Here is a 16,072-nt window from a genome sequence, read left to right as displayed (position 1 = left end):
AATTAGCTTCTCTCATCTCCATTTCCTGGTTTCCCTGAAGGTTCAGCTCAAATCTCACCTTCTGCAAAGAAGCCTTGGTCTTCCACCTACACTGCCTGTCTTCTGAGATTACCTCTCATTTACAATATACAGTATATGACCTAATATATATCTTAAATATATAATATACAATATGCAGTACATAATACAGTATAATATATATAAATATATAATTTTGTATAATATTGTAAATGAGGTAATCTCAGAAGACATTAGGTCAGTCAGCAAAAATTCTCAGACAGAACAGCATGCAAATAACTAGGCATACACAAGATGCGTTTAACTGACCTAATTTCAGAATCGCCATGTTTAACTGCATATATGATCATAGACAAGTCATTAACCTCCCTGGACCCAAATTTCCTCATCTGAAAATTGTGAGTTGCCTTGGATAGTCTCAGGTCTCTTCTAGAGCTATGAATCTTTGGCTTCCACATCCCTCCCCCAATTTGTCCTCAGAAATGCTATATATATTCATTAATTCTTCGATCTTACTTTGCATATGCTCTTCCTGTTCCTTAGGTTGTATATAACTAGTAATAATATTACTCTAGTTCATCAGTATAAACACGAAGCCTGATATCAGTGGATGGGGTTCTTTGATACTAATTTGGTTTCTACAAAACCCAGGTGGACTTCCAGTAGTCCGAGCAAAACCAGACATATATTAGTTAGGGCTAGCCCTAAGGGCTTAATTAGTAGTCTTTTTTTATCCCGAGGTTATAGACTTTGGGGTATAGCAAATACTGTCCATTATGGTGTTGGTTATAAGCAGTTGCCAAATCAAAGCACTGTCATTACATCCTGTTAAATATTAGCCTTCAAAAAAGGCTAAAGTTCTTTTACAGTGTGATGCTCCGATCCAAGATTGAAGACTGTATCATTTAACGGAATGATTAGTGGTTATTAACACTGAACAGGTTCCCTTCCAACAACCAAAAGCTATCTTTCCTTAATGGGTTTTAGGGTGGACCCAATCTTCAGGTTGTAGTCATGTGGTCCAAAGGGAGCTCTTGCAGGTACCTCCAAGACCTGTAAAAGGAAGCTTTGAACCACCTTATCTAAGGCTGGCAATAATTCAGACTGTCATCAGTCAAAATGGACACTTGTATACATAGTATGGGGACGTGGGGCTTCTCATGGGTCTTCCCATGAGAACCTCATGTGCATGTGAGTTAAGGCCAATTTTTCTGTTTAGGTTCCAAATAGGAGCTAAAAGCACCTGCTCATTTCAGACTGATTTTGTTATCTATTCTGGTCAGTTAATTTTTCAGAGGACCAATACAACTTTTCTGCTGCTCTTGCTGAATAAGGGTGGCCGGGGTACTGAAGGGACTATTGCATTTGAAAAGTTCTAGACTCCCTTTATTAGCTGGTTTGTGAAATGAGTCTCTGGATCACTGTTAGTCACAATGACAATTTAAATCATGGAGTAAGTTGTCTTGACCATATTTCTCTAAGACTGGGAGTCAGCTTTATCAGCAGATCAACCCATCTCAAATATGTAAGTCTGACAAGAACATTATTAATAATGATAATATTTAGTCATTTGAATGCTCAACTTGAAAGTTAACAAAGGAGCCCCACAGGGTTGGGTGTGCCACCCTTCCTGTTCTGATTAATTTCCCAACATCTGCCTGGTAAATATTGGATAAGCACAGCAACATTACCAGGAACCTTTGGAATGTGCAAATAAATCTGGAACATAGTGACATGGCTCTTCTGATCAGCCAGTCAGATGTACTGTAACTTTGAGTCCAACATAATGATGTCACTTTGATGCTCTTCAAGAACATAAGAAAACTAATAAACCAACTGTACTTTCAACAAAATTATTTCATTTACTATCTCATTAGATTGTCACAACTGAGAGGTAAGGGCTATTATTTTCCCACTTTACAGTTGAGGAAACAGGTTAAGTAACTTGCCCAGGGCCACACAGCTGAGTATGAGGCTGGATCTGAAGTCATCTTTCTGAACCAAGGTCCATAGTACTATCCACTAAGCCACCAGCTGCTTCACATTCATAAGCCTCTCCATCAGAAGGTTAAGGGAGTAAGTAGAAAGAACAGGATATCTAATGTGACATTTCCCGAAAATACTTTGTATTTGTCAGTGAGGTGTTTGATATTTATTGGGAATCTGATTTTCAGAAGGGCAATCACAGAGTGGTCATTTTACATTCAAACTCCTCATTTGACTACTGATCTAGGACCTTCTCAGGGAATTAATCCTCCCCATATTTTAAGGATTCTGTCCTTTTCCCACTTTTGAAATCGTTTGTTCTCTTCCCCTTCATCCACTACTGGCTGAATATATTTTATTGCTCTGCAGAGTATCCAAAAATGTCATAAACTTAGGTACTTAGTGACTGTGACATAATACATAAGTTGATACTTAAATGTCTTTTCTTTCACTGGTTCAGAAAGTGCCTAGAAATACATCCCATTGCTTATGACATCATAAAATTTTCTTCTAAGTTGAAACTGCATTATTTCTACACACTGGCAAACCTTAACCATTAATGAACACAAAATTCAAAGGTTCAGTATCTAACTCTGTCTTACTTTATCTTCATAGATGCTTAAAAAACTTTTTTTTTTTTTTTGCTTTTTGGAGGGGAGAGGGCAGGGCAATTGGGGTTAAGTGAATTGCCCAAGGGTCACATGGCTAATAAGTGTAACATGTCTGAGGCTGGATTTGAACTCAGGTCCTCCTGACTCCAGGGCCGGTGCTATATTCATCGTGCCACCTAGTTGCCCCCATAGATATTTTTGTGATATATTTTTCATTTGATTATAGAATCTAACACAATACCATGACTAATCTGAACAAACTAATACATCTTGTGTTTTCTTTACCTTTATCCTAAGAGGGAGGAGGGGTACTGAGCTCCAGAGAAAACAATAAACTTATGTCAAGAAGGAGAGTCATACAGAATTGATCCTAAGTTTTTCTTGGTGAAGAAAAAAAATCAGCTGTCAGGAATGGGGAAGGAGAAAAGTCACAGGTCTCTCTCCAACCTACCCCCTTCCCCCACTTCCCAGTTCTCATAATCATTATACAAGGCAACACTTACCTCTGACTCAAAAGACTGAATGATAAGTAACACTTTCTTTAAAAATAAATATTTTATATACTTTATACACTAATAATACATACATATATACACATAATCAGCTCTGAAGGCCAGGGCTGTTATCTCTGCATTTTGGAACTTTGGGGCTATAGTCAATATCTTAGCCTCCAGGCAACTAGTTCTGAGACAAATAGTTTGGGGAGCTTAATTTCCAGTTGTTTTTGGAAGCATGTCGATGGTGACTAAGAAAACTAAACATTGTGATATAGAGTGACAGCATATGGAACTCCAGGGCTGGGAAATAAGAAACTGAGCAATACAGAAATGGAGAAAACCCTGGAGTCTATGGTTCTCAAGAACTGGAATCAAGAATTGGAAGGTAGAGTAAGAAGGCAGTCTCTGGGTCATTCATCATCTCACACATTATAGTTTGACAGAGAATGAAGTCCCACAGGAACATCCCTGCTCTGCCTGAGGGTTGTTCAACACCTGAAATGAACTTCGGATCAATTCTTGGCTGAAGTCCACCAGTGCCCCTTTCACGAAGGCCAAGCTATCAGTGTCAACCACCACTCGAGCCCCGCCCTGTTCAAACACCCTGGGGAAACATGAAGAAGTGATTAATTAAAAAGCAGTCACCAAAAACATCAGAAACTCTGAGTTCACTCATACAGATATATATTCATTCCTAGTTCCCAGAGATACATAAACATATAAAAGCTATTTTAAATACTATAGTCTCTAACTTTCCCTAGTATACCATCCCAGTTGAATGAAATAACAGTATAATGAAGTACTTTATAAACCTTTACACAGTGCAGAAATGTGAATTACTGAGTACTCTACTGAAGAATGATGTTATTCAAATGAAAAATATCACTCCATATCTCCATCTCTGAAAAGATATTATTTTTGAAAGTGCCTGATGGAATCAAAATTTTAGAGCCGTATGGGACCTTAAAGGCTAAGGTGTCCAACCTCCTCATTTTCATAAATGAGAAAAAAGAGGCATAGAGAGATTAGGAGGCACGGAGAGGGATTAAGTAACTTGTCCCAGCTAGTCAATGTCTGAGGCAGATTTCTAACTTGGGTCTTCCTGACTCCAAGTCCACTGCCCCCTACACTATGCCACCTAGCTCCCCCTTTTTTCTTGCCTGTCATCAGGATTGATAACTGTGTCCAGAGAGAATTTGTATTGGAATCCGGAGCATCCACCTCCCTCCACTTGTAGCCTGAGGAACTCTGCCCCTTCCGTGATCTCCAGAAGCCTCTGGGGGGGGGGAAAGGCAAAAAGGGGAATCAATGACCATCCAGTATAAACTCCTTGAGAACAAAGATTGGAGTTTTTTTTTTTTTCCACTTTCTTTGTAAAGAGTCCCATCACTTAGTACAGAGCCTGGCACATAGTAGACACTTGATATTAAGCACCTACTATGTTCCAGGCTCTGTACTGATAGGGACACACAAAACAGTCCCTGCTTTTAAAGAGCTCCCAGTCTAATGCGGAGACAACATGTAAACAACTAAATGCAAACTACATATAGTCAGGGAAAACTGGAGATTATCTCGGAGGGGAGACCGTGAGAACAAGGAGGACTTGGGAAGTTGAGACTTTAGCTATAACCTGAAGGGAGCCAGGAAGGGAAGATGCGGTGGGGGAGGAGCCGACGCGGGGAGGGGGGTCCGAAAGGGGCGCCCACCGCCCCAAGACCTACCTTAACGCAGCTCTCGGTGAGGCGAATCTGACCTTCATTTGCCTCGGACCCCGCAGTGTGGGAGCGAGCGGAGGAGGAGGAGGAAGACGATTCCCAGCGCGAGTAGATGCCCACCGGCAGGGGCGCCCCGGGTGGCATCAGCGGCGGGCGCCGGCAGGTGTGGAGGAACCTGCTGGGGGGGGGGGGGGGAAGGGCAGAGAGGAGGGTGAGCGCAGGCACAGAGACGGGAAGTGAGCTGGGCTGGGTCCTCACGGCCCGCGTCCCTCCCTCCGCCGCCCCACCCGGTACCTGCCCCTCAGCCACGAGTTCGCCATCCTCAGGCCCAGGGCCGTCAGAGCCCAGCCCCGGGGCGCTATCGCCAACGCCACCATCGTCCCTCTTCCACCAGCCCCACACTGGACGCGGGAGCCCCGGAGAGAGCCGACTCCTCCCCCCCAAGTCCTCTCCGAGCAGGAAGGGGCAGCCGGGAATGCCATTGGCCAGCGTGCCGGAAGCGAGGCCGGCTGGGGGAGTCTTCAAAACCTGAGAAACTTTATTAGTCAAGAGGTGCAGTTGGGAAAATAAAGGGCTGCCTCCGGGGCGGGGCCAGGCACCTGACCCCGGAGGGGGGGGGGTCGCGGCCTCGGCCCTCAGGCCCCGCCCCAGTGGCTTCATCTGGGGCGGGGGCCGCTTCCTCCGCTCACTCGCGCTTCCTCCGATCCGCGATGGCCTTCTCCCCATCCGCCTCGGTGCTGCTGCTCCTGACCCTCGGGGTCGTCGGCCTGGCCGAGCCGGTTCACTTTCTGGACTGTGGTGAGCACTGGGTTGGGCTGGGCCCCGAGACGCGCCCCCTCCCTAAACTTTCACAGTCTGAGCACAGTAGGTGCCTCGATTTATTGGCTTCGGTTCCAGCCCTTCTGTGCCGCCCCCCCCCCCCCCATTTTTGTGGTGGAGTCGTTTTCAGTCACGTCTGACTCTTCACGACCCCAGTAGGGGCTTTCTTGGCAAAGTTATTGGAGTGGTTTGCCATTTCCTTCTCCGGCTCATTTTGCAAAGGAGGAAACTGAGGCAGACGAGGTTAAATGCCTTGCCTCTGGGTTACACGGCTATTGAACGTCCTTGGTAAAGTTTGAACTGGAGTCTGCCGCCACCTCTGTCTCCTCATCTGTAAAATGGATATAATAGGGGCGGCTAGGTGATGCAGTGAATAGAGAGCACCGGCCCTGTCAGGAGGACCCGAGTTCAAATTCGGCCACCGACACTTAACACAAAAACCGTGTAACCTTGGGCAAGTCACTTAACCCCTATTGCCCTCCAAAAAAAAACAAAGCAAAAAAGATGGCTACAATACTTGCTCGGCGTTACTATGAGAAAACTATTTTGCAGGTAGGAATGAGGAGGATGCTAATGTATGTGTCTGTAGGACTTGAAGGTTTTTGCAATTGTTTCCTCTGGAGGTGAGGACTCTAACCCAAGTTAAACATTGTATCTCTCTCTCTCTGTCTGCCTCTCATCACTCACTGTCTGGTGGGGCAGCTCCCGCCGAGGCTTGCTTGCTCCCATGCTCCCCTCCCCTCTGGGGTTTGGAGCCACCCCCACCCCCCTTCCGTGCTTGGCCTGGCCTGCTTCTGGACCACTACCAGGAGCCCCCCGACAAATTCAGAGATACATCCCCCCCCCAGTGCCCTTTTCCCTAACCCACTCCCCCCCTCCGCTCCTTCCCTACCCCAACCGAGGTGGGTAGTTCTGGCTGATCTTTAGTGTGTCAATCCCCTCACCCTGAGACTATGGAATGAAAGAACTCTTGGAATTTGAAATCCGAAGATCCTGGGGGCTGCTTACTTGATTTTTCCTTAGAGTCTTTTATAAAATGCCAGTGTTGGATCAGGAGGACTCTTGAAATCTTTTTCAGCTTTAAATATGATCATATGATCCTGTGACTAATTTTACTTCTCCATTCCTGCGCGGTTGTTCGCCAAGACTCTCATTTGACTTTTTAAATTTTGCTAGTATTGTGCAGAATTCTTTTTAATTTACTTGATCCGTGCTGGTTATGCATTTCCCTTTCCTCCTTATTTTGTTATTTCTTTCTTGGCACTTGTATCTTCACTGCCTGGCTCTGTCCCTGATTGTTGCGCACCTTGAGGTCAGGGACTCTCTTTTGCCTCTTTTTGTACCCCCGGGGCTATAAATGTTTTTGTGAGTGTGGATCCTTTTCCCTTTTTTAATGATCTCTTTGGGATACAGACCTGGTAGTGGTATTGCTGAATCAAAGAGTGCAGTTTGATTGCTTTTGGGCATAGTTCCAAATTGCTCTCCAGAATGATTGGATTAGTTCAAAACTCCCAACAGTGCCAAAGAATCCTTCTTAAAAAAGCAAAAGGTGGATCATAGTTTTTTTTTTTTAATTTTGCCTTTCACTTCTCCTTTAATAGTTTTAACTTTTTTGTGTGTATGTACAATTTTAAAATCCATTCCCTGTTAATGTGGCTTTACGTGAATCTAATCACAGGAGCAGTATATTTCATTCCATTATGGAGGAAATCATAGGTTTTGACCAAAGGGAAGAATTCTGGAAATCTATGGTGTAAATTCCCCTTCTTAACCCAACACAAGAAACATACACACACACACACACACACACACACAGATATAGAAAGAACTGTTATGTGTGTGTATTTACATTTATGTATATACACACACCTAGCATTGATTCTAAATCATTCCAGTTAGATCTAACAGTTCCTTGTCCAGACACATTTAGTCCATCTTGCACATCTAGCACACAAGATTCTCTTCAATAGTAGTACCTATGGCTTCCTTTTCTTTCTTGGGGTCCTAAGCAGTTAACCTCATACAGGCATACATACGGTAGTACAAAAGATTTTGTTAAAATTACTCTTTTCTGCTCTCATTGAAAGTAATGCATTTTAATACTTCTGTATAAATAAAGTTTCAAATTAGATTTTAAGTTTCTTAAAACTAGGTCCCTTTCCAAAGAGTGTAACTTCTGTCTCATATTCAGATTAAAGTCATAATTATGTCATAGACTGGATACTCTTTCAAAGTAGTAAAGAGGCCATTCTTTGCCTCATTTTTTTTTTTCTTTTTGGAGGGGGGAGGGCAGGGCAATTGGGGTTAAATGACTTGCCCCGGGTAACACAGCTAGTAAGTATTTAGTGCCAGAGGTGGATTTGAACTCAGGTCCTTCTTACTCCGGTCCATGCTCTATTCACTGTGCCACCTAGCTGCCTCATTTGCCTTATTTCTTATCTAGTCTTAGTCACTGAATGTGTGTTGCCTCAGGAAAACTGAGACCTAAGCTTAAAAAGGCAAATGTCTCCCACTGTTTCCAGGGGTCATCTGCAGTCATCCTGATCTGTATCTTGCCACTGAACCCAGATGACTCCAGAGGAGAAAGTGAGGCTAGTGACTTTGCACAGCTCTCCCTCACTTAAATCCAGTTCACCTGCAAGTCATGGCATCACCTTCCCGATGATGTTCCTTTTTAAGAAGGGAGGACAAACAAGTATCCCCAGCTCTGAAGCACCATGCCTGGTACACAGTAGCTGCTTAATAAATGTTGTTTGATCAGTGGCTTAGTGAGTAGAGGATTGGATCTGGATTCAAGACGTGAATTTGAATACAATCTCTAAATAGACACACTTAGTAGCTGTGTGAGCCAGGACAGATTTAACCTCTATCTGCCTGTTTCCTCATCTGTAAAATAGAGATTAATAGTAGTGCCTACTTTGCCAGTTACCTAAGAACCAAATGAGAGAATTTTGCTTGGCAAACCTTAAATAGCCTTAGAAGTGCTAGCTGACTTAAATATATAGGTCAATTTTATTCAGTCAGTTCTCTAGCCACATTGATTTCACATTTCCAAGGTGAAGAGCTGAATGATGAGAGGGGTTGAAATAGGATAAGGAGACTAAAGAATAAAGATTAGGAGACAAGGCTCTCTTTTCTAAGCTTTCATTTAATTTTCCTAATTTTTTAAACTAAAGAGAAAGTAGCTTTTAGATACCTGACAGAGAGAGGGAAGGAAGGTGTCTGATCTGGCTTTAAAACTACCATAACTTTGTTTCATTGGTAATGTAAAAGAATTTAAAGAAAAATTTAAAGAAAAGTTCCTGACTATTCTGATTTGGCTGGAGGAAACCTGTAAATAGGAGGAGGGGTTTTTCTTACAAGTAGATAACTAAGGTGTAGGATTGTTTCTGGCTTGGGTAAATATTTAATGGGATTTACTTTTGAATTGGGAAATAGAATTCTTTCCCCACTCGACTTATTTGCATTTATTCAATTAGGGATTTCCTGTCTTTCCTTTACTATTTCTCCATTTTTGTGTGTGCCTCTTTTCTGTTGCCTATCTTTCCCTCCCCATACTTCAAAAGGATTTTTGAGGACTCTTCCAATCCTCTGAAGTATTTTTTCCTTTAAAGGGAAAAGTTAAGCAAACTACTTCAGTTTTGCAATATTTACCAATTCTACAAGTTTTTTTTTTCAGTCTTGAAAAAAACCAAGTAGACACAGTAGAAAGCATTATTAACACATTGCTTTAAACTATTGCTTTTATAAGAATTAAAATATTTCAGACATCTGATTTCCTTGGTATTGACACTACTATCACCAGTATCTAGCAAAGAACAGCTTCTCCATGCCTTAGACAATTTGAAGGCTTGCTGCACCTTCAATAAATTTCTCACCAGGTGGGCATCCCTTCTGGTGACAAACTTCTGCATATGTGGTCCTAGTAAAAATAGTTCTTTATGGAGCATGTATGTTAAGGCCTCCCCAGCCTTGTACAACCTGCCAGGGATTACTTTGGCACTACGTGAACCCCCTCCCCCCATCTCTATGACCTCTGACTTGACTGCCTAAGACAGTTTCAAGTTAAGAAAATAAAGGAATTCCCAAGGAAAAGATCATATGTAAAAATACAATTTGAGTTAACATTCCAGAATTTTTGAATAATCAAATTCCATTTCCTTCAGAACCACTCCCATCACTGTTAAAGATAAAATATTCCTTAATCCCTGGCCCCTCCCCATCTTAATACTTTTTCTAAGGAGATGGGTCCCAGCACCAATCACTCCAGATGAGTGATTTGAATGAGATAAGTTACTTAAGTTATAATCTTTAGTTCATTTCCTGAAAAATTATCACCCATCTTTCCCATAGGCTTTTTCCAGAAGTCTGTTAGGAAAGGATTTTAAAGAGAAATGTTATTTGGTTAGGATTTTCTAGAGATAACTAAAAGGAGGGTTTTTTCCTGTAGTATGCTTCCATCTTATGTCCTAAACTATTAGTAGTTCTGTAAGAATAGGAACTCATCTTAGGCTTTATCTCCCTTCAGGTAGCATAGTACCATGCACATTATGTTTTATGAATAAGTTCACCAATCCATTCAATAAGTATAGTAGGTGCTCTATAAATACTTGTTAAATGAATAAACCTTTTTTTAAATTGCATTTTATTTTCATTGTGAATTTAATTGTTAAGACATTTCACCATGTAAAGAACAAGAAAGGGTTTATAAAAGAAACAGACTCTTATGTAGTTTATGTAATTTCTTAGTTTCCTCCCCAGGAATTCCCTATACCAATTAAAATCAAAGGTCCAGTTCATATCTTTATTTCATCAGTAACAGTATTAGTCTGTTGAGTAGTAGAGCTAGTTCTTGAAATGAAACTCTTTCTCCCCACCCCTCCACCCTCCAACATTATATTGAAAAGGTAAAAATACTCCTATTAGGCACACACATACCCCACTGGGCTAAGCAGCTCTGTAAATGGGACATCTCTTCCAAACTTCATTTTGCTAACATTCTTCATAACTCTCATCTTGTTTTTGATGTCATAACTTTTCTGTTTTAGAGGTTGGTTAGTGAATAGAGGATTGGATCTATATTCAAGACCTGAATTTGAATACAATCTCTAAATAGACACATTTAGTAGCTGTGTGAGCCAGGACAGATTTAACCACTATCTGCCTCAGTTTCCTCATCTGTAAAATAGAGATTAATAGTAGTGCCTACTTTGCCAGTTACCTGAGGACCAAATGAGAGAATTTTGCTTGGCAAACCTTAAATAGCCTTAGAAATGCTAGCTATTGAGAGCTATGCAAAGTCACCAGCCTCACTTTCTCCTCTGGAGTCATCTGGGTTCAGTGGCAAAATACAGATCAGGATGACTGCAGATGACCCCTGGAAATAGTGAGAGACATTTGCCTTTGTTAACAGGCTGGTTCTGTTTTAGAGATACGTGATTATTTTTAGCCACACGGTAGATTTGGATTGGTTTCCTTAGGAAAAATTTACCTGGCTGTTAATCATCTGTTATTATGGGGAACTGGATGACTCCTAGTATATTTTCCTTATACTACTGAAATTCAGAACCTCTACAGGGGCTATTTGTGTATGAATGATTTTGCAAAGAATAGTATGTCATTCCCTTCTGTTCCCTTAAGGGGTAACTAGCTAAGCTAATATTGATATTAGTTTCCTGCCCTTTGCTAGGAGTAATGCCAGTAGAACAATGGGCTCATACTTTTGACCATTTCTCTATGATCCCTCCTCTCCATAATACCTAAAACTTTACTTTGGATTCTTAGGTAGTGCATTTTTTTCCCCCATGTGGGTGCCATATGTACTAATGGTTAGCAAAAGGGCTGCTAGGTGGTGGTACAGTGGATAGAGTACCTTAGCCTGGAGTCAGGAAGACTCATCTTCCTGAGTTCAAATCTGGCCTCAGATGCTTCCTAGATGTGTAAGTAACCCTGGACAAGTCACTTAATTCTCTTGGCTTCTGTTTTCTCATCTGTAAAATGAACTGGAGAAGGAAATGGCAAGCCACTTGAGTATCTTTGCCAAGAAAACTCCAGATGGGGTTGTGAAGAGTTGGACATGCCTGAAATGACCAAAAAAAAAAACCAACTACCTTAGCTTGTATTGACTTGAGCAAAGTGAAAATGGCATTTGAGTAGGGAGCCCTCCCCTATCAGTCCTGGGAAGTCATGAGGTTATCAACTCTACTTGGAAAGATTAATGTCCTACTGTCTGATTTGATTTTGGAGATACTGGCAGCAGGTTTTTTTCCATCTTGAACATAATAGGGTCTCATAAGTAAGTCTCTGCTATATATTTTCCCCATGGAACACCTATTTTAGCTGACTGAAGTAAACCCATTTGAAAAGTGTGAGCCCCGTGGCAGAGGTCCAAAGCAAATAGAATTTTGTGGATAGTCCTCATCCACTGATCCTAGCCTCACTCTGGAGTCAGCCTTAGGACCTTGAAAAGCCAGGGCAATGATCACAGGCAGTCTTGACTGTTTTCTTTCTGTATTAGTACTGCTGCTGGATACCATAGGAAATGTTGAGGCTTACTAATAGGCTGATATTGGGCATGGATTTTGCCCAGAGTTCTAAATGCAATAGCTTGGATCTCTTTCCCAGTATACCTAACACAAAGGAAACCTAGCTGAACATTTTCTTTCTTTCACTTTATTTAAAATCTCATTTAGGTTCTCCGTGCAGTTCTTCTCAGGGGCATTCTCAAGTATATCATCGGACCTATACCTTTTGGTTCCCTGAGCAGCTATGGATAGAGCACTGGACCTGGCATCAGGAAGATCTTAAATTCAAACATAACCTCAAACACAGCCTTATATTTAAGCTCTTGTCTGCCTCAATTTTCTCATTGGTAAAATGAGAATAATAATAATAGCATTGACTTCCTAGGGTGGTTGTGAGAATAAAATGAGATATTTATAAAATGATTTGCAAACCTCAAAATGCTGTATAAGTGTTAGATATTTTCATCATCATCATCATTTTTTTTTGCTTTTTTTTGGAGGAAAGGCAGGACAATTGGGGCTAAGTGACTTGCCCAAGGTCACATGGCTAGTGTTGTGTCTGAGGCCAGATTGGAACTCAGGTCCTCCTGACTCCAGGGCCACTGCACCATCCATCTAGCTGCCCCTGTCATCATCATCATCATTATTATTATTACTATTATTTTCAGGAGTTTCCTCTTATCCTGACTTGCAAAAGCCATAAAATATATCAATTCTAAAATGCATGATTCCTAAAAGCCAATAGCCCTGGAGGAAACAGAGGCCAAGAGAATTAAGTGACTTGTCCAGGGTTACTCTCTGCTCAGGGATCTGGTAAAATTGCTGATAAATGTTACGTAGGCATTCCTAACACACATTTTTGATTTAGGAAGTTGATTCCTTTTTTCTGCCCTGACTTCTTTGAATGCTCTGTTTTGTCATCTTGGATGACTTGAAGTTTTTCCACCTGTCATGGGCTGCTCAGTGTCCAGCCCTAAGCATGATTGGAGATGTGAATAAGAAATGACCAGACCCTGTGGGTAGTTCAAGGAAGAACCATGAACTCCATTTAATGATTCTTTGAACAAGGTCAAGCAGACAAAGATTCAAGTACTCTTATCAATAGCTTAGTCTGTCATATCCTGGGATATTTTATCATTATCTTAATCTGTCATATCCTGGGAGTAGCTCAGAATTGAATAAGGCCATGTTATCTATGTGCCAGAAAGTCTTAGGAAAGGTCACTGAACTCCTATCCTGATGCATTCACATAACAAAGGATGCTCTCCAGAGTCAAAAGCCAAAGCCACATCATCAAGGACATCTAATCAATATATTGGCTTACTACATCCACCAGGTGATAACTTAACAATTTTTTTTTTTTGCTTTTTGGAGGACAGTTGGGGTTAAGTGACTTGCCCAAGGTCGCACGGCTAGTTTTTGTGTCTGAGGCCAGACTTGAACTCAGGTCCTCCTGACTCCAGAGCCGGTGCTCTATTCACTCTGCCACCTAGCTGCCCCAACTTAACAATTTTTAATGTTCAGTTTGGAATCGTGTCCAAAAAGCTGTAAAGCTGCATACTCTGACACAAAAATACCTCAATTACATCTATACCCCAAAGAGATTTTTTTTTAAAGGACCCATATGTACAAAAATATTTATAGCAGTTCTTTTGTGGTGGCAAAGAACAAGTTAATGGTATGTTATTGTGATGGAACACTATTGTGATAGAAGAAATGATGAGCAGAATGTTTCAAGAAAACCTGGGAAGACTTACATGAACTGATACATACTGAAGTGGGCAGAACCAGGAGAACAATGTACACAACAACAGCAATATTGTAACAGTCACTTATGAAAGACTTAGCTACTTTGATTAATACAGTGATCCACAACAAATCAGCAGACCCATGATCATAAATGCTAACCATCTCCAGAGAGAGAGTGAAGCATTTTTCATTTACTTTTCAAAATTTTTATTGCTATTTTTCCCAATCACAAAATGACTGAGTTAGAAACATGTTTTTCGTTACTTCATATGTATGTCATTTTTTCCCCCAGTTATGTTCAAGTCTTTGGGACCCCTTTTTGGGGTTTTCTTGGCCACTGAAATGGTTTTACCATTTTCTTCTCCAGATCATTTTACAGATGAGGAAATTGAGACAAACAGGGTTAAGTGACTTGCCCAGGGTTACACAGCTAATAAGTATCTGAGGTTAGATTTGAACTCAGGAAGATGAGTCTTCCTGACACTTCCTGACCTGGCACTATATCCATTCTGTCACCTTGCAGCCCATTCATACATATAATGATAAGGGGGAGAATTCTGAACTAGAAATAACACTTTGCAATTTTTGAAAATTCAGCTAAAAGGACATTTGAGACCAAAATTAAAAAAAAGGGTTCAAATATTGGAGGAGTGGTAATTCACACAAACTAGTCTCTTATCATTTAGCTGAGACTGGAGGTGGGGAGAGGATGCTTCTGCAGCAGGAGCTTTCCATTTTGCTAGGTATTTTGTTTTTGTGTTTTCATTCCTGATTCGTTACCCTTTACCTCCTCTCCAGGATCTGTAGTTGGAAAAGTTCAGGTTGTGGAAGTGATCCCCTGCCCTGTTCAGCCCTGCAAATTGCATAAAGGAGAATCCTACAGTGTCAATGTCACCTTCATCAGTGGTAAGTCCAAAGAGTTCTTGTTCTAACTCATATTTGAAACTTGGTAACCATAGTACTTCCTCTCCTTTATCTATTTCCTTACCATGACAAAACAACCCCATAAGTTAGGTCATACAAGTATTATCATCTTCCATTTTGTAGATGAAGAAACTGAAGTGCAAAACATGTTGAGGGTTCTAGGTCACTTTGAAAGGAACTTGAATCTGCTACCAAGTGGGTGCCCTCCACCCTTTGTTTCCCTTCATTTATCCATTTCCTAGAAAGTACCTTAAGGGAAATCCTATCTTATTTTTTAATTTAATCTGTTTTAACTTTGTCTCTCACTATACGCATTGAGATCATTCAGATACAGAAACAGTCTTTACAAGCTAGTGTGTTTGTTATTTACTGACAGGGAAAATGAGCCATATCTATTAATGCTGACAAGGTCATAGCTAAGTCTGATGGATTTTGCTGTTGGTCAATGTCTAATTACGTGGTTGTGGTCATTGTATGTTATTTTGGGTTTTGGTTTTTTTTCTTTTTGGAGAGGGTAAGGCAGGGCAATTGCAGTTAAGTGACTTGCCCAAGGTCACACGGCTAATTTTTGTGTTAAGTGTCTGAGGCCTGATTTGAACTCAGGCCCTCCTGACTCTAGGGTGGCCTGATTCGCTGCGGCCACCCAGCCACCCCTTGGTTCTTCTTTCTTGATACTGTATAATTTCTTATCTATTTGAATTTTTCATATCTGTCATTTCCATAGTCCCCACAATTTTCCATTGCTTTTGTGTACTATAATTCAACCATTTTACCCAAACATTGGGCACATAGCTTATTTCCAGTTTTTTTTTTTTTTTTTGCTTTTAAATCTAACTGTTCTTTCCATGACAGTATTCTGCCTCTCCTTTATAGGAACAGGCTGAGAAAATGGGGAGGAAGAATGTAATTGACCTAATTATGCAGACCTCACAAGTTTCTGAGTTCCGTACATGGTCCTCTTTATTGTATCACTAATCTTCTTGAACACTTCCAGTGATGTGTTAGTGGCTAAGGCATTTCATTTTATAATGGTACTAATCAGAGTGGGCTAAAATCTGTTGCTTTCTAACCTCTGCCAGTTCCCTCTAGTTTTGGCCTCTGGAACCTGATAGAATAAGTCTAATCCCTCTTCTCCGTGACAGTCCTTCAAAAAATTGGAGACAGGTATTTCATGTGTTGTTTTGGATGGATGGATGGATGGATGGATGGATGGATGGATGGATGGATGG

General features: G+C 41.2%; 2 protein-coding genes across 3 annotated transcripts in view; one reads left to right on the top strand and one right to left on the bottom strand.

Moving 5' to 3' along the window:
- Positions 1 to 3,151: 3,151 nt before the first annotated feature.
- ISCA2 (iron-sulfur cluster assembly 2) lies at positions 3,152 to 5,323 on the bottom strand. Of its 2 annotated transcripts, none has more exons than XM_069092216.1 (4): positions 5,122 to 5,323; positions 4,834 to 5,005; positions 4,273 to 4,388; positions 3,152 to 3,716 (listed from the first exon to the last, which is right to left on the bottom strand). In XM_069092216.1, exons 1-4 carry the CDS (start codon positions 5,307 to 5,309, stop codon positions 3,542 to 3,544), a joined length of 651 nt encoding a protein of 216 aa, XP_068948317.1. In that variant the 5' UTR covers positions 5,310 to 5,323; the 3' UTR covers positions 3,152 to 3,541. The 2 variants fall into 2 exon arrangements, with proteins under 2 accessions (XP_068948317.1, XP_068948318.1); XM_069092217.1 differs by having other exon boundaries at positions 4,834 to 5,002; positions 5,122 to 5,309.
- Positions 5,324 to 5,485: 162 nt separating this feature from the next.
- The window catches only part of NPC2 (NPC intracellular cholesterol transporter 2), a 14,089-nt gene continuing 3,502 nt past the window's right edge, over positions 5,486 to 16,072 (top strand). Inside the window, exons 1-2 of the mRNA XM_069092219.1 lie at positions 5,486 to 5,625; positions 14,718 to 14,825. Coding sequence (XP_068948320.1) covers positions 5,538 to 5,625; positions 14,718 to 14,825 — 196 coding nt within the window. The 5' untranslated portion in view covers positions 5,486 to 5,537. The remainder of the gene's footprint in view (positions 5,626 to 14,717; positions 14,826 to 16,072) is intronic.

Source organism: Petaurus breviceps, unplaced genomic scaffold, assembly GCF_028583685.1.
Source record: "Petaurus breviceps papuanus isolate PSGF00001 unplaced genomic scaffold, PetGlider_PUasm1.0 189, whole genome shotgun sequence".
NCBI classification, from domain to species: domain Eukaryota; kingdom Metazoa; phylum Chordata; class Mammalia; order Diprotodontia; family Petauridae; genus Petaurus; species Petaurus breviceps.
The sequence above is the reverse complement of the archived record's forward strand: the minus strand, read 5'-3'. Positions and strand labels throughout refer to the sequence as shown.